At 40.8% G+C, this 22,452-nt stretch overlaps 1 protein-coding gene across 6 annotated transcripts in view; it reads left to right on the plus strand.

The window, feature by feature from the left end:
- The first annotated feature begins 467 nt into the window (after nt 1–467).
- Nucleotides 468–22,452, plus strand: part of PWWP2A (PWWP domain containing 2A) — a 32,064-nt gene continuing 10,079 nt past the window's right edge. For 2 of the 6 annotated variants that reach the window (XM_046667485.1, XM_046667489.1), the window contains exons 1-2: nt 468–1,109; nt 18,268–19,232. In XM_046667485.1, coding sequence (XP_046523441.1) covers nt 526–1,109; nt 18,268–19,232 — 1,549 coding nt within the window. In that variant the 5' untranslated portion in view covers nt 468–525. Of the gene's footprint in view, nt 1,110–2,179; nt 2,478–5,654; nt 5,686–6,524; nt 6,599–18,267; nt 21,052–22,452 lie in introns of those variants that run through there. The other 4 variants (XM_046667486.1, XM_046667487.1, XM_046667483.1 and 1 more) reach the window with 4 other exon arrangements.

Consider the following 22,452-nt stretch of genomic DNA (forward strand, 5'->3'; position numbering starts at 1 on the left):
TCTGCGCAGGGATTCTTGGGAAGGTGCACCCCTCCCACATTCCCTTGTTACTCCGCCCCACGGTCGCCTTTGAAAGAACTGGCATGCCACGTGATTCCACCCATTATCCCGCCCCTGAAAGCCTGGCTGATAACGGGCAGGAGTGTAGGCCAACCATAAAAGTTTATTTCCTCTTCTAGCCAATAGAAAGAGGCAGTGAGTCTGCGGCTCAGCTTTTGTGACTTCCCCCGTCCCCACTCTCCGCCTCTAAGATTCGACATTTGACAATTCATCCGACCAATGAGAAGTTCCTGCTCTACATGGGAGGGATGCGCTGACTGGATGATAGACGTCGCCATCTGGCCAATGGGCTGTCAGAAGCCCGGGAGGGGTGTAGGACGGACCAATGGCGCGGTGCCAATAACGAGCATCAGGGAAAGGGCGGGACGAAACTGTTCGCGGGAGGGAGGGGAAGGCCCAGGGAACCAAGCAGCGCTGCCGCCGCCGCTGCAGCCCGACCCGGAGGAGGGAGAAGCCAGGAAGAAAATGGCGGCCGTGGCTGCAGAGGCGGCAGCGACTGCAGCGTCCCCCGGGGAGGGGGGCGCCGGCGAGGCTGAGCCGGAGATGGAGCCCATCCCCGGCAGCGAGGCCGGCACGGACCCCCTCCCGGTCACGGCCACTGAAGCATCGGTGCCTGACGGCGAGGCCGACGGCCAGCAGTCCTCTCCTCAGGCCGACGAGCCGCCGCTCCCGCCACCGCCGCCGCCGCCGGGGGAGCTCGCCCGCAGCCCCGAGGCGGCGGGGCCGGAGCTGGAGGCTGAGGAGAAGCTGCCCGCCCGGGTGCTGGAGCCGGCGGGAGCCGCGCCTCAGGAAGGGCCCGACCCTCCGCCTTCCCCTGCCCCGTCGCCGGAGCAGCCCCCGGCTCCCGAGGAGCGCCCGGACCCGCCGCTGCCCCAGCCCGCAGCCCCGGCGCTCGTGCCGCCGGCGGGCGGGGACTCCGCGGTGTCGCAACTCATCCCCGGCTCGGAGGTGCGGGTCACGCTGGACCACATCATTGAGGACGCGCTCGTCGTGTCGTTCCGCCTCGGGGAAAAGCTCTTCTCCGGGGTCCTCATGGATCTGTCCAAAAGGTACCGCGCCCGCCCCCAGCACGCCCCGGGCGCCCCGGCCCGCTCGGTCCCCAGGGAGGACCCGGGCTCCCGTCTCCCCGGCGTCCGGCCGCCTGCACCGCCCTGGGGTCCCGCGCGGTGCGTGGCGCGCGCTCCGAGTGGGGCGGGCGCGCGGGGCTGGGAGAGGGCGGTCCCCGGCCAGGTGGGCGCCTGCGAGGGCAGGTGTGCAGCGGGTGGGGGGCGCGGGGGCCTGCCGGCTCGCCATCTCGCCCCCAGCCCCGGCCGCCGTCCGCCCCCGGGCCCTGGCTCACCCACCCTGGGGCGGGAGGGCAATGCAAAAGGCAGACGGGTTTCTGCAGGGAGCAGGGTGCTGGGCGCGGGGAGTGCCTGGGAGGCACCTCTGCTCTCAAATTAACCTTTAAGTTGAACGAGGTTGGAGAAAGGGGTGTGTGCACTGGGGTTCCCCAAAGGTTAACTGTCACTCCTTATGGGAGGGGGGAGCGTTTATTAAAAATGAGCCTTTGGATGTTACTGTTATAACTAATTTCCCCTAGGTAACTGCTCAGTAGGGAAGCACATTTGGCTAATTAGAATAGTTTTAAGAAAAGTCTGAAGAAATCAGATTTTTTTAACCTTTAATAGTAAGATAATGTGGTATAAAAGTGCTCAAACATCTGACTTGTAATACAGTTTAGATTTATGTATTAGTTTATGTATCTTTATATATTTATGTATTAGTTTAGATACAATTTAAGTTTAGCTATTAAGGACAAGAAGGGTGAGTTCACCCACAAACCTCTGTCTTAACCACCACATGTTTTGATTTAAAATGTTTATGGGCATTGCTTTAAACAGGTAAAGAAGGTAATCTGTTGTAGGTCTAGAGTTGTTAACCTTTTTATTCTCTTCTTTTGCAGATATGAAGTGCAGAGACTCCCTTTCACGGCTCTCCATTCTGTTTCCTGCAACAGCACACACTCTGATGGTATCTCACCTGTTTGGAAATGGCTTATTTTAGTATGTTTTTCTTTTAACTCCTTGCCCTCCCGTTAAGATGCAAGAATCTTTTCCCACTTGGAGAAAAAAGCCGTTTAAAATACATCTTGAAGTATGGTGTTTGGGGGAAAAGATGGGACCCTTACAATTACTTTTTGTATATTTAATCTCAATTTTTTTTTAATTTTTCTTAAGAATTTTGAGTTAGGACTTTTGCACTTTTGTTTTCATAGTTAGAAAGCAGAATAAGACTTGTGTGCTTTCTGCTGATGTATTTGATAGTGAAAGACTGTGAGACTCAGCAGTGTGTATGCTATTGAATCAAACAGAAGTGAAGGCCAGTGACTGTGTGAGAATCTGGATTTCAAATCTGCAAAAGGAAGGTGCAAAAAGGTAAGTTGTTTCTGGAAATGGAATGGCTAGTGCTTTCCTGTTTCGAGGTGCTCATTGTGTTGGTGTTTTATTTTTAAGAAAATTTATTTGGTGGGGAATTGCAGTTTACTTTTTGAGTTTTGATCTATTTTGCTAACAGTACTTCTTATAAACAGCAATTTCTTTTGTTGAGGGAGCTGTTCTTATTAAGGAACTTTTACTTTTTAAAGTTTTGAAGTGAGAGCATCCTGTTATTAAGATATTTTTTAAAAAGCCATTAAGGGAACCATATCAACTTTTTATTCAACAAATATTTATCCAGCACACATTGTGTAAGGCACCCTCCCAGGTATTCTGAATACTATATGTATGAGACACAGTCCCTACCTTCTAGAAGCTTGGAGGCACCCATTGTGGAAGTGGTGAGGAAATAAAACTGTTTTTAAAATTTAGCACTTCAGGGAATTATTACTGGACCAATGATTACCAAGTTGGGTATCCCTTTTTCATAATTCAATATAATTTGGAAAAATGGATCTGCTAATAGATTTTGTAATCTGTGCTTACGTTGACTGCATATTTTCATGTGCAGTTTTGGGGTTAACTGATCCAGGGGATACTGTTTATGGACTCTGCCCAGACTGTGACTGTCGTCATCAGTTGCTTTAAAAATGATTTGTATCTTATTTGAATTGACCATTGAATTAAACTTTCAGGTAAAAATAACAAGAGCTTCCTCTTGAGTGCCTGTTATGTACTAGGCATTGTACCACATGCTTTAGTCTTCATAACTCTGGCGGTATTTTTCGTTTATATAGGAGGAAATTGAGGTTCATTTAATTTGGCCAGTCATTTAGCTTGTAAATAGCAAAGTAAGGATTCGGTTGTAGGTTGATCTGATTCTAAAGCCTATACTATTTCTAGTTTCATATTAGAAAGTTAGTTGGGCTAGCAAATTTTCTTTTAAACAGTAAGTAAACAGTTGCATATTTCCGAAATTTAGTGCTTATCTTGATTTCAGTAACTGTATGGGGTGATAGCCAGGGTATGGGTGTTGGAGCCAAGCAGATTCTTTAGTCAGCTAATAGCCATGGAACCTCCTGCTCTGAAGACTCCCCATCTGCTTAGCTGTATATTGGGGAGCACGTAGTAGGTTCTGAAGTCTTGGTTCTTGCCTATTCGGTGAGATGATCAGGAAAGAATTAACATTTGGAGACTACTAGGAGCATCAGTGTATGTGTGCTTCTCTTCAGTCTTCCAAAAGGCTAGTTATTGCTTTTATTAATTATTTTATTCTGACAGTATACACAGTACAGAAACGTTTTTTAAAGTTGGAAGAGTTTTCCACCTGTAGAAAAAGGGTTGGACCCTCGAGTACAGATTTGATACATGTGTGGGTTGATCAAGAGTCTGCTTTTCTAAGCATTTGACATTCTTCACCTTCCTGTCATCGTACACTTTCCCTCTTATGTTTAGAGTTATTTGATTGAAGAACACATTTTTGAAGAGACTCTTTCTGTGGAAAAAAGGAGCAGGACACATGTAATTAAAAAAAAATGGAAAGGAAAGAAAGGGGTACTAGAAGAGTTGATTGATCTGAATAGAGTGTCAGGATACTTGGGTTCTGACTTCTAAAACCAGCCTCTGCAATTAACACTATGACTTTAGGCAAATCTCTGTGCCTCTCTGGACTCCAGTCCCTCTAATTCTTATGAGGTTAATTCATTTTGACTTTAGACAGTTCATTTAGACACAAACCAGCAAACCAACTTTATGCCTCTGTTCACATGTTTGTAAAGTGAATAGGGTGACCTGGTGGTCTGGTTTTTCGGTACCATCCTGGTTTGACTGTTACATTTTCCTCCTTTCTTTCTTCAGAGTAGCTTGCTTTGGCCAATAAATGATGTGGTCACCCTAAAAATGAGGATATTTGAACATCTGGTTAAAAACAGATTTTATGTAGCGTAGTATTTATTTCAAACTGAATACTTTTCAGGTGAGCCATGTGGTCTCTAGACTCCTCCACTATTGTTTTATACCCAGCTCTCTTAGGTAATTTGAATTACCTGCCTCCTCCTGAATTCATGAGCAATATCTAATGACAACAGTGTGATACCAGCAGATAAAAATAATCAACTAACCCCCAAATTCAGTTATGTTTTCCTATAATCTTCTCTTCCTAACCTTATGCTTTTGAAATTTTGACAGGTAAATTTGTTTCTTCATTTAGTGTTAAATAATATGCATTCCTTCAGGTTGCCAAACTGTCTTAATGCTTATTTTAGACAGAATAATAAATCAGTGGTTGTACCAGAATTTTTGTCTAACTTTCTTTTTTTGAAGATTGGCACCTGAACTGATATCTGCTGACAATCTTTTTTTTTTTTCCTTCTTCTCCCCAAAGCGCCCCAGTACATAGTTGTATATTCTAGTCATAGGTCCTTCTGGTTGTGCTATGTGGGACGCTGCCTCAGCATGGCCTGATGAGCTGTGCTAGGTCCATGCCCAGGATCCAAACTGGTGAAACCCTGGGCCGCCGAAGCAGAGTGAATGAACTTAACCACTTGGTCACAGGCTGGCCCCCGTTTAAGTTTTTATTATGGGAAATGAACTTCCATGTCGCCATCGCCTTTGCCTTGACATTGATCAGCTGTTAGCCAAACTTGTTTCATCATGTGCTCACCTCCACTGAATTCTTTTGAAGCAAATCCTAAACATATCACTTTACCATAAATATTTTGGCATAGATCTTTAAAAAAATAAGGACTTAAAAAATTATAACTCTGCTATTATCACACCTAAAATAATAGCAACAATGCTTTATGTCATCATATATCTAGTCAGTAAAAATTTTACAGATCACCTCAAAATTAACATCTCAATTAACACCTAAGTTTTGTTCAAATTAGGATCCAAGTAAAGTTTATAGATTGCAGCTGGTTGCTAAGTTTCGTAAGTTTTTCATCGATAGTTCTCCTGACATTACTTTTATTCCCTTGTAGTTTATTTGTTAAACCATAGACTTTGGGAGAATTTTCCACATGATGGATTTTTTTTCCAGTTGCATCCCCTTGGATGCATTTCTAAAATGTTTTTAAAATAGTTCTTTTCCAGAGGCCGGCCTGGTGGCGCAGCGGTTGAGTGCACACTTTCTGCTTCGGCTGCCCGGGGTTCGCCAGTTCAGATCCCGGGTGCAGACATGGCAACGCTTGGCAAAAGCCATGCTGTGGTAGGCGTCCCACATATAAAGTAGTGGAGGATGGACATGGATGTTAGCTCAGGGCCCTCCTTCCTCAGGCAAAAGGGGAGGATTGGCAGCAGATGTTAGCTCAGGGCTAATCTTCCTTAAAAAAACAACAAATAGTTCTTTTCCTTCAGAAGCAAACTGAAGGGACAACAACCTCAGTCCTCTGAGGGCCTCCTTTGAAAACCTGTCCCTTGTTTTGGGTCAGCAGAAATGATATGGGTACCTCTTGCCTGCCTGCAAACATTAAGATCTATCCCTTACACACACCTCCAACTTTAGTAATTCCAAACATAGACACATTTAACCGGTCCAGATTATCTGCAAAGGGCAGAAGCCTTCAGCTCAGGTTTCTGAAAAGGTAGTTTCTCAGCCTTCTCCATCTGCACCTGAAGGGACAGTATTTGCGGGACCTAGCGTTTCTTCCTACACAGAGGGATCATTTAAACTGTTTATTACTGTTCTCCACATCTTAGAAAATAGTTATAAAGCCACTTTGAAATCCTGAAAAATCTGTCTGAATTCCATTTTTTTGGACCGGATATGAATAAAAGAATCATGAAGTAAATGCTTATGCTTAAAAACCCTTGTGATTTTAATTTTGTGATACATACTTATTAAAGGTAGCTCATTGTATTTCAGAATTGATCTTTTACAAACATTGACATTTTGTGTCTATATGTGGGGTACTGTTGCATTAAAAAGAATTGAGGTGATTTCTTTAGAAAACTGCAGATTTTACTAAATTCTTAAAACAGTTTGTAGAAAATTTACTTGTTTTTTAAGGAAATATAAACCAAGACAATGATTTCTTTTCTTTACAGAGACCATGAAACAAACGTATGGTGCAATAGCCCTACTTTTGGTGGGAAAAATATACAGCCATTCTGGTGAAGCAGTGAGTAGTGGTATCAGTAGCTTATACTAAGCTTCCAGGTTGAGAATTTAGGCCTCAAGTAGAATGCTTGAATGATTGTGTTGAGTTGCACATATTTAAAACACTTAAATATTTTTGGGTGGTTATTCTGCTTGTATCTCAAGGTGTTGATACCACAGCAAGGTGCCAATCCCTTTCTAACCCAGACAGCACTAGGACGTCCACTGCTGGTGTGCATACTGCATTGAGAGTGAGCTCTTCCATCCCGTGTTGAACTGCAATGAGTTTTCTTCCTTTGGAAGTGGTTAGTTGTTGGACATTTAAAACCTAGTTTGAGGGTCCGGCCCCGTGGCCAAGTGGTTGTTTGCGCGCTCCTCTTCGGCTGCCCAGGGTTTCACCGGTTCAGATCCTGGGTGCAGACATGGCACTGCTCATCAGGCCATGCTGAGGTGGCATCCCACATGCCACAACTAGAAGGACCCACAACTATGTAAGAATATACAACTATGTACTGGGGGGCTTTGGGGAGAAAAAGGAAAAAATAAAATCTTTAAAAAAAAGGCACCTAGTTTGAGTGTAGAGAATCCTTAACATTATGGTATTAAAAATAAATTTTATAACTAAATTTTATAAAGTAAATAACTAGATGTGTTATACACAGACTATTTCAGGCATGTTTTGTTGGACTTGTGGTTTCTAATGAGGTGTATCTTCAGCCTTTTATTTGTGAATAAGACCATACTTCACTGTGTACTGTTTTAAAGCAAAGCCCTGGATGAAACTAGGTTTAATTTTGCTAAGATCAGTTTTCCTGTAGGTGGTTGTTATAGAGTTTCTGTATTATGTACTCAACTCTTGTTATGGCTGAGTAAATTACACATTGATGAAAAAATGAAAAATGTTCTTAGTAGTTGTTGTGCCTGTGAAGTGCAGCCTTATTTATTTGTCCTGTTCTCCCTAAATTCTCGAATTAATTCAGGCACACGTTCCCAGCAGAACAGAGCTTGCTCTAGTACTGGTAGATCTTGCAAGAAAGAAAGTGGAGGTTAAGTTACAGTCTGGATGAATTTAATATAGAATGTTTTTGCTAAACACTTTTGGGCCGTGGTCCTCAAAACAAATTGCTTAAGATTTCTGAGCTCCACTCCACCAATTTGCATTTTTACCAAGGTGATTCTGATTCAGATGATTTTTGAGCCTTATTTGGAGATAACTGATTTTTAGGGGGTAGTTTTGCCAAAATAGTAGGACTATAAATTTGCTAAATCTATTTTAAAAGTTACTGGTTAATTTTGATTGTGATGTAATTACAAAGTAAGCAGTACCTGTGGGGATGGGCCACTTGGGTGGCAGATCCTGATCATTACTGCAGAACTGGTGATTAGACTTGCAAATGGTTTCTTAAATCTGGTTGCCCACTAGCAGTTTAAGTAGTTCATAATTTTCATCTCTTCCCCTTGGGACCAATTATATATAGTCAGCTTACAATAGAATTGTGGTTTTCAGCTTTAAAAACATAGCTAATATTTGATTTCACTTTTCTGCCTATTCCCGCCATCTAGGGAGGTTGCCAAGCTTTCCTTTCTGTAATTAATAATAGCTACTATGTATTTCCCACTCTTAATATTAGGCAGTGTGCCAAACACTTTGTATACATTGTTTCATTTTACTCTGGAAAATCCAATGAAGTAAATTCTGTTAATCCCCATTTCACAGATAAAGACACCAAGGCTCAGAGAGATTAAGTAAATAGCCTAAAATTTTAAGTGGCGGATATAAGTAGATATATTGAAGATGCCTTTTTAGACGGTGGATACACAATTCTCTAAGATTTGAAAACAAATCCTGTTCTAATTCTAATACACTTAATTATATTTTACCATTACCATTTACATTATGGTTTTGGTGGGGAGTTACCCTAGTGGATAGAAGTGATGGAGCTCTGCTCCTCACTCCTCAACCAGGCGACAGCTGCCGCTTTTAAAATATGAACTGCTCTTGAGTTCAATTTATGAACTCTGGGCATTTTTGGAAATGCGGTTTCTTCTTCTTATGTGGTCCTGGGTGTTAAATTAAATGGTTTGCCTTGGTTGGCCTGGCTCTGGTAACAGTGGAGTTCAGTTGTTCATTAGACGAATCACAGAATGTCAGATTTGAAGCTCGTTGAGCACAGGATCAGCATTCATTGAGTGCTAGATGATCAAATTGGAAAACAATTTAAAGACTAACATACAGTAAGGACTACCTGTTTTTGGTAGAATAGGAATAGTGAAATAAATTGAATAAGGTGCCTTTTTAAAAAAGCCCATCTGTTGAGAAATATTTAGACCTCTGTGTGGTGGACCTGCTGGACACGCTACAAAAGAAATAGTGAAAGTACATAGAAATCATAATGGCAAACATAGAAAACTTAAAACTGCTTATTGGTATCTTAGAGCCAGGACCAAGGGAATTGTGTCCAAGTGTTTGAAGACTGTGATGAGTACTTACATTCATAATTAAAAAGATCCTTTCATACCAGTGTTCATTTTCTTGGGAAAATGTCTAGTATGTTTCTGTAGGTGATGTATGCAAGTGAAGTCAACATTTGTCTACTCTTAAAAATACTTTGCCACTTTGTGGGTATTATCATTTTTTTGGATGGTTATTTTAAAAGAAGAATTTACTATTAGGAAGTTAAATAATTTGAATACTATACAGCTGTTATTACTATTTTTGCTTTTAAATAGACCGAAGCATGTGTTTTCTCTACTATAGTTGTTTCCATTTTTATTTCAAAATCTATTTATCCAGGTTAAGTTTTTTTAGAGGATTGTTTGAAGGTATATGATTGAGAGCTTAACATCTAAATTATTAGTGTTTAACCTGTTTTTTCCCCACCTCCAAAAGCTATCTGTGGTTTTTATAAAAGAGTATTGAATAGACTTTTTTTAGAAGATTTGAGTAAATTGTTATGGCTAGAGAGTGTTCTTTTAAGACTTTTTTTTTTTTTTTTTTGAGGAAGATTAGCCTTGAGCTAACTACTACCACTCCTCCTCTTTTGGCTGAGGAAGACTGGCCCTGAGCTAAGATCCATGCCCATCTTCCTCTACTTTATACATGGGACGCCTACCACAGCATGGCTTTTGCCAAGCAGTGCCATGTCGGCACCCGGGATCCGAACCAGCGAACCCCGGGCCGCTGAAGTGGAACATGCGAACTTGACCACTGCACCACTGGGCAGGCCCTCCTTTTAAGACTTTGCTGCAGCTCCCTCCCCACCAGTTACTGCAGGAAGATGTTTCCTGGTACTCTGGTTCATCACTGGAGCATGTTTTGTTTTTATGCTGCTAGTCGTCGTCCTCCTCTCCTCACCGTTTGGGCACCCAGAATTCCTGCAGAACCCTTGTAATACTTGGGGCTTTCAGTTAAATACATCATCTATTCACTTACAGTTAATAAAATGGAATAATTTTAATTTTAATATAATAATTACCATATATTGTGCCTGCTTACTGTGTACTAGCCCGTATGGTAAGCAATTATGTACATTTTTATTTAATCTTTTTTTTTTAAAGATTGGCACCTGAGCTAACACCTGTTGCTAATCTTTTTTTTTTCCCTGCCTTTTCTCCCCAAATCCCCCCAGTACACAGTTGTATATTTTAGTTGTGGGTTCTTCTAGTTGTGGCATGTGGGCCGCTGCCTCAACGTGGCCTGATGAGCAGAGCCATGTCTGCGCCCAGGAGCCGAACCAGCGAAACCCCGGGCCGCTGCAGCAGAGCGGGCAAACTTAACCATTCGGTCACAGGCCGGGCCCCATTTTTATTTAATCACGCTGACAGTTCTATCATGTTACTTAATTGCGATTCCAAAATCCAAAAAGCTCTGAAAACTGAACTTTTGTTAGTTTTTTACTTTTTTTGGTGGCAAAACCTATCCTAACCTGAAATTATCTGAGGCTGTTAAGTCTATTTATCCCGTTTAGTGTGAATGTCCTTTCATTTAGTTGCTGAAATGTTAATACGCTTGATAATAGGGTGCTTATTATCTTTTGCAAACCAGAAAAATTACAAATTCTGAAGCCTGTCTACATCCATAGAATTCAGAAAAGAGCGTGTGGACCTGCTAGCTGCTCCACTCCCTTCGTGGGGAAGCGAGGTCGAGAAGAGGCTTAAGTAACTTGATGAGATGAGGGGAGGCAGTAGTTAAGAACCCCACTTTGGGCTGACTGCCTGGATTTCTATCCTGGTTCTACTGCTTACTAGCTGTGTCATCTTGGAGAGGTCACTTACCCTCTCTATTCTTTAGTTTCCTCAACTGTAAAATGGGGATAATAATAGTACTTTAATAGGGCTGTTGTGATGATTATATCAATTAATGTAAATGAGTACATATTTAGAATAGTACTTGCCATATAGTAAGTGTTAACTATTATTCTATTTTATGCAGTAGCTACTGAGTAGCAGAAGTAGGATGAATGACAACAGCTATTATAGTCAGTTAATATGGGCTTGCTTGAATAGCCACTTAACTTAAATTCATTGTATTGTGGCCCACAGTATAATCTGCATCTTTAAAATACCTTGAGAGACTGTAGAAGCTTCAGATAACACTGGTGAAATATAACTTCCCCCTTGTGCTTAATGAGGAAGGATGACAATTACTGTACGAGGGAGTGAGAGAACTAGGAGCTTCTTGCATGAATGGAGAGTGGGAGACAGCTCATTCCTGTGTTCCCACTAATCCCTGGGCCGATGGCTAGTGAGGAATGGTGGGCCTTCTCACGAAGAGAAGTTACAGTCGCATCAGGGAAATTGAGTCCTTAAAGTCTCTGCTGCTTGGATGCTTTTAAAACAGTTGAAAAGGGCTCACCCTTGAGAATGACACATTTCAAAGTTAGGGAAAGGAAGGTATTTTTGTGCTCTTCCTTGTACTTACTGAATGATGGGACCAGACAAGCATAGCTGAGCTTCAGTTTTTAACAAAATGGTTTGGACGCTTTCATTCCCGTCACTGTGTAATCAGACATCCTGACTGACCTCCTCTCCAGAAACTAGCGTTCTCCCTCCTTGCACTCTCCCTGACCCTGCTAATGACGCCCGCCCTCGTGCACAGCCTCTTCTGCCCCCCGCTTCTCGGCCGCGACCACTGTTACTTCAGGGCTTGTTGAAGCCTCCTGCCTGGCTCCTGTGGAGGAGGGCAGCAGGCTGCTGATGGCGCTTCCTGTGCTGCGTTGGTCCTCGTGGTTGTTGCCTCACCTGCTCAGTGTTTTACTTTGTAAACCAACTTAAGTTGGTTACCAACATTCAAAAATAGGTAACCACTCTTCTCTTAATCTGCTAGGCGCTTCTGGGTGTGGTCTGTTCCTGCAGAGCACCCTCCTGAGCGCCATCTGCGGGGGTTCCTTTCCCTCTGCGCTTGCAGCCTTGTGGCAGGGACTGGTGCCTTCTGGTCACTCCTGAAGTTGGGCCCCACAGCTGGGACCTCGCTTTATACTCTCCGATAATTAGCATACTTGCATTCCAATGTAGAGTTTGTGCTTAGTGGCACTTGAGGTGAGTTTGCTGACATTTATGCTCAAGTAGGACAAATTTTCTTTTTTCTTTTTTCTTGTCTTTCCTTCTTCTCTCCAAAGCCCCCCAGTACATAGCTGTATATTTTAGTTGTGGGTCCTTCTGGTTGTGGCATGTGGGTCACCACCTCAGCGTGGCCTGATGAGTGGTGCCATGTCCAGCCCAGGATTTGAACTGGTGAAACCCTGGGCCACCAAAGCGGAGCCAGGAACTCAACCACTGGGCAGGGGGTGGCCCCTCTTTTTTGTATACTTTGATTAACAGTATATAAAACAGTATTTTTGGTGGAACTGAGGTAAACTGTATTTAAGATTATACTTTTTAAAAACTAGTTTTTTAAACTTTATTTTGAAATAATTTCAAACATAGAGAACTCTTATAAAGTCTATCTAGATTCACTAATTTGTTTTTCAGTTATTTTGTTGAAATCATAAAGGTCTATAACAACGTACACTGAGTTTTAACATTTCGCCACGTGCTTTATCATTCTTGGTGTACACAGTTTCTTCTTGAACTGTTAGGGAATAGGTTGCACACGTCGTCCTCCTTTACCCCGTAACACTTGAGCAATTATGTCCTAAGATAAAGATATTCTCGGACGTAACCACAATACAGTTTTCAAATTGAAGAACCATTGACAGTGCTTTATCAATTTCGCAGCCCGTATTTCATTATTTTGTGAATTTTGCCAGTAATGTCCATTAAAACTTTTTTCCTCCTCCAGTAAATGATCGTGCATTGCATTTGGTTGCAGGATAATAAAGAATACATGTAATAGGGGCTATTCCTGGCATAGGGTCGCCTGCTCCTTGCTCATGAGAGGCTCAGGCTGCGCGGGCAGTGCTGTTCTCGCAGCAGCACAGCGCAGGCGTGTGGCGTCTTTGACGTGTTCCCTGAGATTCTCGCTTAGGGCGGCATGTTGTCCTGTTATTCTCCAGGGCACTGACTGTTATTTCTCTTGAGCTGATAATTCCTTTGCCACCATGAAATTCACTGTTTCTCATCAAACTTTCTCCTCTACATTAGTAGATACACAGTTTGAAAAGTTTTTTAATTGTGGCAAAAAAGACACGTAACATAAAATGTACCATCTTAACCATTTTTAAGTGTATAGATCAGTTAGTAGTGTTAAGTTCATTCACATTATTGTGAAAAAGATCTCTAGAACTTTTTCATCTTGCAAAGCAGAAACTCTATATGCGTTAAACAACTCCCCATTTTCCCCTCCCCCTAGCCCCTGGCAGCCGCCATTCTACTTTGTGTTTCAGTGAATTTACTACTTTAGATATCTTATGTCAGTGCAATCATACAGTATTTGTTTTTTTGTGACTGATTTATTTTGCTTAGCATAATGTTCTCAAGGTTCATCCATGCTGTAGCATTTGACAGGATTTCCTTTTTTGGGGGGTGTGGGAAATTGGTCCTGGGCTAACATCTGTTGCCAATCTTCCTCTTTTTGTTTGAGGAACATTAGCCCTGAGCTAACATCTTTGCCCGTCTTCCTCTATTATTTGTATGTGGGATGCCACCACAACATGGCTGATGAGTGGTGTAGGTCCACGCGTGGGATCTGAACCTGCAAACTCCGGCCACTGAAGTGGAGTGTGAACTTTAACCACTCGGCCACAATATTTCCTTTTTAACTACGAATAATATTGCATTGTATGTATATACCACATTTTATCCATTCATCCATTGATGGGCACTTGGGTTGTTTCCACCTTTTGGCTATTGTGAATAATGCTGCTTTGGACATGGGTGTGCAAATATCTCTTTGAGACCCTGTTTTCAATTATTTTAGGTATACACCCAGAAGTGGGTGTGCTAGCTCATAGTTTTAATGTTTTCAGGCACAGATGTACGTTTATTTTGTAAGATTTTCTGTTGCATGTAGTTGACTATTGAATTTCTTTCATTTGTCCTGAGATTAAACTTTGACATAATAACCAATCTCACAGAGATGAAATATGAACCGAAATAAGCTTGCTTCACAGTTTTCCTCCCTTTATAATTTAATCTTGCTAATTTAAGGAGCGGTTGTTTCTGAAATCATCTGCTTGAAATGAAATAAATCTGGATACTATTTTTCAAGTGGTTAATTGCACATAATTTTTTCCTACTGCAGACTCTGTAAGAGGAGAACAATTCTGGGAGGGGAAGGATTCTTCTTCTCTTCTGTTGATCTGTTTATTGGATAGAGATTTGGTCCAGCCAGAATGTTGGGGTCTGTCTCAACTAACCCTCCTGAACTTTTTTCCTGAGTGTTGAATTCCTCAGGACCTCTGTTTGGTAGCCTAAAGTTTGTAATACCTTAGTTTTTTGTTTCTTTATTTTTATTTATTTATTTTTTTGGTGAGGAAGATCGGCCCTGAGCTAACATCTGTGCCAATCTTCCTCCACTTTATGTGGGACACTGCCACAGCGTGATTTGATGAGTGGTGCTGGGTCTGTGCCTGGGATCTGAACTCGTGAACCCCGAGCTGCTGAAGTGGAGCGTGGGAACTTAACCACTATGCCACCGGGCCGGCCCTGTTTCTTTATTTTTATTGTATAATATTTTAAAAAGAATTTCCTCCTGCAGTTGGAGCTTGGCAACCAGAATTGAGGGAAGAAAATGAGAATCAGTTGAGCACTATTAAACTGTTGTAAACAGGAAGGAAAATAATGTAATCTAAGGTCAAGAGATGAGTTGATTGAGTTTGCTGTGAAGTTAAGGCTGATGGACACTACATCAGCATTTTAAAAACACTTTCAGAGTAAGAGGTAAGAATTCTAAATATATCTGACTTAAAAAAATGGAGTTGTTGGTAAACATTTTTAGTTTGTTTGAGGTATTCCTTTGGAAAGGGAATTTGGATGATTGTTACGAGCTTCACTCCAAAAAATGAGGCATAGTTAGCTATAGGATTGATTGGTAATGCTAGAAATCTTGAGCAAATACCATAATTCTGTAAAGCTTATCAGTGGGTGAATAAAGGCTTCATTTAGGCAAAGCTGTTACTGAATTTTAGTCATCAATAAAATTCACATCTAAAGTAGAACCCAAATACCAGAAATATCGTACTTCCTATAATAGCCACATTTTGAATTCTGGCTTAAATACATTTACATTTGTTTCACCTTTATATTAGCCGAGGATTCTTTTTCATAGTGATTTTCTCTTGCCTTGACACAAAATGACTATTAAGCCCCACTATTCTCCCTCCTCAAAATTTTGGCACCTGTTACTCCTAAGTTATTAAGAAGATAGCTATTTTAAAAACTTTTTATGGATTCACAGGAAGTTGCAGAGATAGTACAGAGAAGTCTCTTGTACACTCACCTAGTTTTCCCCAGAAGTTATTTTTAATTAAGCCATAACACTTGAATATTTCTCCTTTAGAATTTTTGGGTAGTGATTAAAGCAGCCTGAAGGTGGGTAAGGGTCAGAGTGAGTCACTAATAGTTAATAAATACCCTCCTTCTGCACAAAGAAGGGGTGGGGAGAGACTTTGTGTCTTTTTAGTCAACTCCTAGAGTATTTGTAACGCGTTCTTTTAGAAAAAGCTCAGGTGAGGGCCAGTAGTCAGCCTGCCATCTCACTGATCGGGAAGCCTTCCTCTGCTGAGGTCGCCCTTTGGTGGGCGTTCACAGGGGACAGAAGTATCGTCACCTTAGGACAAGCTGAGGCAGAAGGGCCTGCTAACAGTGCAGACCCTGGCTTCCACCCTGGCACAGTCTGAGTCAGTCTTGGGCAGGGCTGTGGAGTCTCCACTTTTGAACAGCACAGTGTTGTGTTGCAGGAATTAGGTTTTAGGATTTTTAAGAGACCATAGTTTTGTTGCTAAACTCCATGAGGGTAAACATATCAGATTCCACAGCTCATTTGTTAGAAACAGCTTTAAAATAATTGGCTGGGTTATCCTTGCATTGAGATAATAAAGATACAGAAAGGATCCCAAACTCTAGTAAAGTATTAGTTGAAAATAAGATCGAATTACTTAAATGAAGTAAATTTTAGCCAAGAAAAATGGCTAACATTATTGACCTATTAATCTTCACCTGATACTTTAAGGCAGGACATAGTGTTATCCCGTTTTACACGTGCAAAACTGCATGTAGGGAGGGTTAGTAATGCCTCACTGAGGATAGGAAGTTGGTAAGAGAGAGCTGTGAAACTTCACCCCTAACATTAAGATGATTGTAGTTTAGTTCTTCCTAATAAAAGAAAGGAAATTTGTTGTTTATTCACCTATGGAAACATCATGTGAAAGAGTGATGGGGGTAAAATGATGGCTTCTTACGACTTTGAAAATTTTGTTGTTAATAGTGGTCTCACTTCAGATAAGTTATATTTTACATAGTTCTACGTTAAAACACATAAATCACCTCTTCTTCGTCCTGTCTTGAAAAAGTGGTTATTGAGTGACTGTGTATAAGAAAAGGCTAAATGCTCAAAGTGCCTTGCAGTCAAGGAGTAAGGAAGCAAACACTTAGGTCTCAGATGCTCCTAGAATAAGAGGCCTCCCTTTTGCAGAGTCTGATACAGTGAGGAGGGTGTCCTTCCTTTGTGGACTAGCCCAGACCCAAACTTGTCCCACTCTAGGTAAAATAGTCTTCTTCCTTTGTGGTTTGTAAGTATTTGCTTTAAGTTGTTGGTTGGTGGTAGCCAAGCTGACAAAAGACTTTAGGAAGAAAACTATTAGGTGTTAGAAGCAGATATCCTGTTGGTGTTGGCTCTTCCTATATTCCTGCCTGCGTTTAGGTGTGTCCACAGCCGGAAGTACCTAATCTCAACAGAGGTATTCTCAACCTTTTTTGGGGGCTTAAGGGCATTTTAGAGAACCTGAGAACCAAAGACTCCAGGAAAACAGACATATAAAACATTTGCATCTAATGTCAGCCATTCTACCTGACTACCTGAAGCTGATCCTGGGTTCTAAGCACCTGTGCCTTAAAGGATCGACATTAGCATTGTGTTGTGTTTAATACTGTTTGAATCAAATAGTGCATAAAATTAACATGTTAGTATGTACATGATGAATTTATTTGGTAGTGTGATACTGTTTTATGTGCAGGAATCTGAGGATAGCAAGTTTAGCTTAAAGATTCTTGATGTTTAGCCCAGACAGGTTGAGCCACAGTTATTTCTAATTCTACATGAGAAATTAGGTTATTGACCCCTGTTTTATTAGAAACTGAGAATTGTAAAGATTTGTTTCTATGCCAGTGCTTTGCAAACTGGATCTGGACCCATAAGGGAGTTTTGAAATCCACTTAATGTGTCTGATTAGCATTAAAACAAATGAAATAGACCAGAGTAGAAAAAAATAGCATTATATATCACATAACATAAGGTTAAGTATTTAGTGAAATTTTTGCTTAATTGTATGTTTATTTACTGTATGTATATAAGCGTGCATGTATACATACATAATTGTTCTTATTGGATTGCAATGTGAAAATATTTCCTAATGTGTGATGTGATTTTAAGAAGTTAGAAGGCCACAGCTCTTAACCTGTCTGGTTTTAAAGTGATTTGAGTATCTGAATTTCTAGTATTTTTGTGTTCTTGTAGTTGTGGGGAGAGGGCTGTGTGGATGAAGGGCCTAAGGGTTGGGATGCAAGAGTAAAGGAGCAGCTGTCCTGGAATCTTTAGCAATTAAGCAATAAAGTTGAGATGGGATTTTACTGAATCAGTGTTTTTGGGTAGTTAAGGCTGAACTTGTTTTGTGAAGCTTTTGAAAGCTGTTATAACCAGGGGAAGATATGTGTTACAGTTTTACAGTTCCATTTCCTGGACATGCTGTCTTCAGTTCAGTGAGCGTAATATTAGATGACTCTTCATATTAATCTATCTGATAGAACATCCCTTCTGAGTCAAGACTCAAAAGGTCTCTTACATTAGATCAGCTGTCCTGGCATTGCTTAGAGCAACCATTTGAGTATTTCTATTTGCACCTAAAATGTAGGACCAATAAAATGTAGGAGGGCCTTGGGACTTTTGAGGGGAGGTGGCCAGTAGATTCTTGTTTTGTTCTTTTATATGAAATAGTTTTCAGGAAAGGTCATACAAATAAACATTAGGTGTTGTTTAAGAAATTGAATTACAGACGTAACTTAATGGCTTCTTTTTTTCTTTCATTTCTTTCAAAGGTTTGGGCCCCATGGGATCCCTGTGACAGTATTTCCCAAAAGGGAATATAAGGATAAACCTGAAGCCATGCAGCTCCAAAGTAATACATTCCAAGAAGGGACAGAAGTCCAGCGTGAAGCGAGTGGTGCTGTTCCTGGGGATCCCTCTCCTGTCCCGCCTCCCGAGCCGAGCTTGGCTGAAAGCCTGTGGACTTCCAAACCACCTCCTCTCTTCCACGAAGGAGCACCTTATCCTCCCCCTTTGTTTATCAGGGACACATATAACCAATCAATACCTCAGCCACCTCCTCGGAAAATTAAACGACCCAAACGAAAGATGTACAGGGAAGAACCTACTTCAATAATGAATGCTATTAAACTACGGCCCAGGCAAGTCCTGTGTGACAAATGTAAAAACAGTGTTGTTGCTGAAAAAAAGGAAATTAGAAAAGGTAGTAGTGCAAGTGACTCTTCTAAATATGAAGATAAAAAACGGAGAAATGAAAGCGTAACTACTGTGAACAAAAAACTGAAAACTGACCATAAAGTGGATGGGAAAAACCAAAATGAAAGCCAGAAAAGAAACGCTGTGGTTAAGGTTTCAAATATTGCTCACAGCAGAGGCAGAGTAGTCAAAGTTTCTGCTCAGGCCAACACATCAAAAGCTCAGTTAAGTACTAAAAAAGTGCTCCAGAGTAAGAACATGGATCATGCAAAAGCTCGGGAAGTGTTGAAAATTGCCAAAGAAAAGGCACAAAAGAAGCAAAGTGAAACCTCTACGTCCAAAAATGCACATTCAAAAGTCCATTTCACACGCCGCTATCAGAATCCTAGCTCAGGTTCCCTTCCACCCCGGGTTCGTTTAAAACCACAAAGGTACAGGAATGAAGAAAATGACTCCTCTCTGAAGACAGGACTTGAGAAAATGCGGAGTGGCAAGATGGCACCCAAGCCCCAGTCTCGCTGCACCTCTACCCGCTCAGCAGGTGAGGCCCCTTCAGAAAATCAGAGTCCCTCAGACGGCCCTGAAGAGGCCAGCTGTGAGGTTCAGGACACAAACGAAGTGCTTGTGCCTGGTGAGCAGGAGGAACCACAGACACTGGGCAAAAAGGGCAGCAAAAGCAATATCTCTGTTTACATGACCCTAAATCAAAAGAAATCTGACTCTTCCAGTGCTTCAGTGTGTAGCATTGATAGCACAGATGATCTGAAATCCTCCAACTCTGAGTGTAGTTCTTCTGAAAGCTTTGATTTTCCTCCAGGCAGTATGCATGCACCTTCCACCTCCTCCACTTCCTCCTCTTCAAAGGAAGAGAAAAAGCTCAGTAATTCCTTGAAAATGAAAGTCTTTTCCAAAAACGTCTCTAAATGCGTCACACCAGATGGCAGGACCATATGTGTAGGGGACATTGTTTGGGCCAAGATATATGGCTTCCCTTGGTGGCCAGCCCGTATTCTTACTATAACTGTGAGCCGGAAAGATAACGGCCTTTTAGTTCGACAGGAGGCCCGTATTTCATGGTTTGGGTCTCCAACAACGTCTTTCCTTGCTCTTTCGCAACTCTCCCCCTTTTTAGAAAACTTCCAGTCACGCTTTAATAAGAAGAGAAAGGGCCTGTATCGCAAGGCTATCACAGAGGCAGCTAAGGCTGCCAAGCAGCTGACCCCTGAAGTGCGGGCTCTGTTGACACAGTTTGAAACGTGAACATGGACAGTAAGGTAGGCAAGAACCATTGGAAGGCGCCACAGATCTCCTAATTTAGTTAGGAGTAACTTCTATGAAATAGCCTGGCCAAATTGGAGAGAGAAATTGCACTCAGTTGGCTGCTTTTTTTATACTTACCTTATAGCCATTTTTAGACTGAGAAGCTTAAACTGAACAAGCAATCAAATTTTGTCTTAAGGAAGTGAGATTTTAGCAGTATTTTTCAGTTTTGACGTCTAAAACCATCCCAAGGCATAGGAGCCATAGCCTCAACTGAAAATGAATTTTCGCAGGGACTGTTAATTGCCATTTGTACCTAGTACTGTGTGTATGTGTGTATATATATACAGACACGTACATATATGTGTGTGTATATACACATATATATAAAATATAGCCTGTCACTATGTGACACAGGTTGCATATTCGGGATTGCAGTAAGGGCTGGTGAGCTGGGGGGAATAGTGTGGATATTTAATGACTACTTGCTTTTTAATTAACGAACATAGCCTTTCTATGTGCATAATGGTGCAAGAATGGCGCATAGGTGTCTGAAAAACTGAGATGCTTGCTATTCAGTTGCAGACTGGGTAACTATCCCAGTATTTGAGATTGAGACTGTCACAGCTGGCTAGGTTTGAATCATCACTCTCTCTCTTTCGTCCAATGGTTATTTAACAAAAACTTTCAAACTTCTGGTTTGGGAGTTTAGATAGCTTTGTCTTTGGATATGTAAATAGTCGATTGCTGAATTTGGTCAGATTTCCTGACTGGCTGTTCCTAAATTCTTAGGATACGTCCTAGTAAATTACACTTTGTGAATTAATTGTCATATGTGTAATTGTTGCATTTTGGATGTACCTAATTTGATAATTTTTAAAAAATATTTTCATTTAAGGTATCTGTTTGCAGGTCAGAAAATGAGAAAATGTAATTGTGTAATGCTCTGAAATGTAAAAAAACAAGCTGTAAATAAAATCAACTAAATCCAAATTATTTGTGTGTGTTTCTCAAAAAGCTTTGAAAAATTTCAAGTTGGTAGAAAATTATTCTTTGTAATAGTGTGTAGACGAAGTGAAAAATCAAACTTTTATTTTCCTATTTTCCCTATCAGAGAATATATTATCTGAGCGTAGGTAAAATCAAATAGTAAGTGATTAATCAGTATACTCTTAAAATGAGGTTTTGTTGTATAGAGGTCTGATGCTTCTAGATTTGAGACCCTTCTCCTGCCAATTTCTCATAAATGTGTGGGTTTTAATTTTTTTGTTTTTAGCCTTAATATTTCACCACATGCTTCATTTTTTTTAAAAAAATTTATATTTGGGTAATTAGAACCAGTCTCTTTTCTGCTTGGTCTTCTGCCTCAAGTCCCACTGCTGTTGGGGCTGGTAACTTAGCCTACTATTTTCTGCATGGTCCATCTGTCCCTACGATTTGATTTCTTTGCATTTTTAGCTTTGTATTGTTAGTGAAAAATATATCTGATTGCCTCTGGAGGCAAGTTTATCCCAAGATTTTTAAGTTGCTTTCATACTTTTGTGTCTAACTTTTAAATTTGATACAGTGTCAGTTTGACACTTTTGGAAACTTGAAACTTAAAGAGCAACTTTTTGCAGTTTTCTAAGTAATCCAAGTTGAAATATCTTAGTTACTGTGGAATTAATGATGAAAAGATTAATAGAGATTGAAAATCAATAGTCTGTCAGCTTCCTTAAGATTATGGACTTCTATGATTTATGTACTGATTTCTGCAAAAGCAAGTAGAATTTCCTCTGAGGAACTCAGTCAATGCTTTTTGATTATAATAAACACACAATTGAATAAAAAGATGTTTCACTTGAATAGAACATATTCTTTCCTGCAAACAGAAACAACTATACTATTTTTGAAGTTCTTTGATTATAACAGGTTGAAAGAAGTTCACAGCGTGATTGAGGAGTTTTGAGGAAGTATCTTAAATTATCTGAGTATTTGTTTCAGATTAATAAACTTGTTCATTCAGATATATTTGAATTACAATTTCAGATTTGAATTAGATTTCAATCTAAAGCTCAGAAAGACTTAAACAGGGTAGTGCAAAAAGTCACCTAAAATATGTAATTCAAAGTCTTTATGTAAAGAAAGATCCAGGTGAGTTTATCATAACATAGTGGTTTTGACAGGATATTGGTAATCAAGTCAAGTGGTTTGGCAAATGTGCTCTTGTGGCATAAATCAGATTTGATTTGTTTCAGAAGCTATGGGAAAAAAGAAAGAAAATAATAAAATCATGATTGTTGAATACAAAAGTAACACCCAGTTTCCTCTAGTCCATCCCTTTGAGGAAAGGTTGAAGCATAGTCACAAGTGTGCATGATCTCTAATTATCATGCCGAATGATCCCTCCATTCTAAACTGGCAGTTTGGCATATTTTATCTGAAGTTTAGGGAATAGGGAAACAAATTTTAAAGAATTTCTGTAGTCTTAAAATATACATTCCATACACTAATCCAATAGC

This window comes from Equus quagga, chromosome 7 (genome assembly GCF_021613505.1).
Source record: "Equus quagga isolate Etosha38 chromosome 7, UCLA_HA_Equagga_1.0, whole genome shotgun sequence".
NCBI lineage: Eukaryota > Metazoa > Chordata > Mammalia > Perissodactyla > Equidae > Equus > Equus quagga.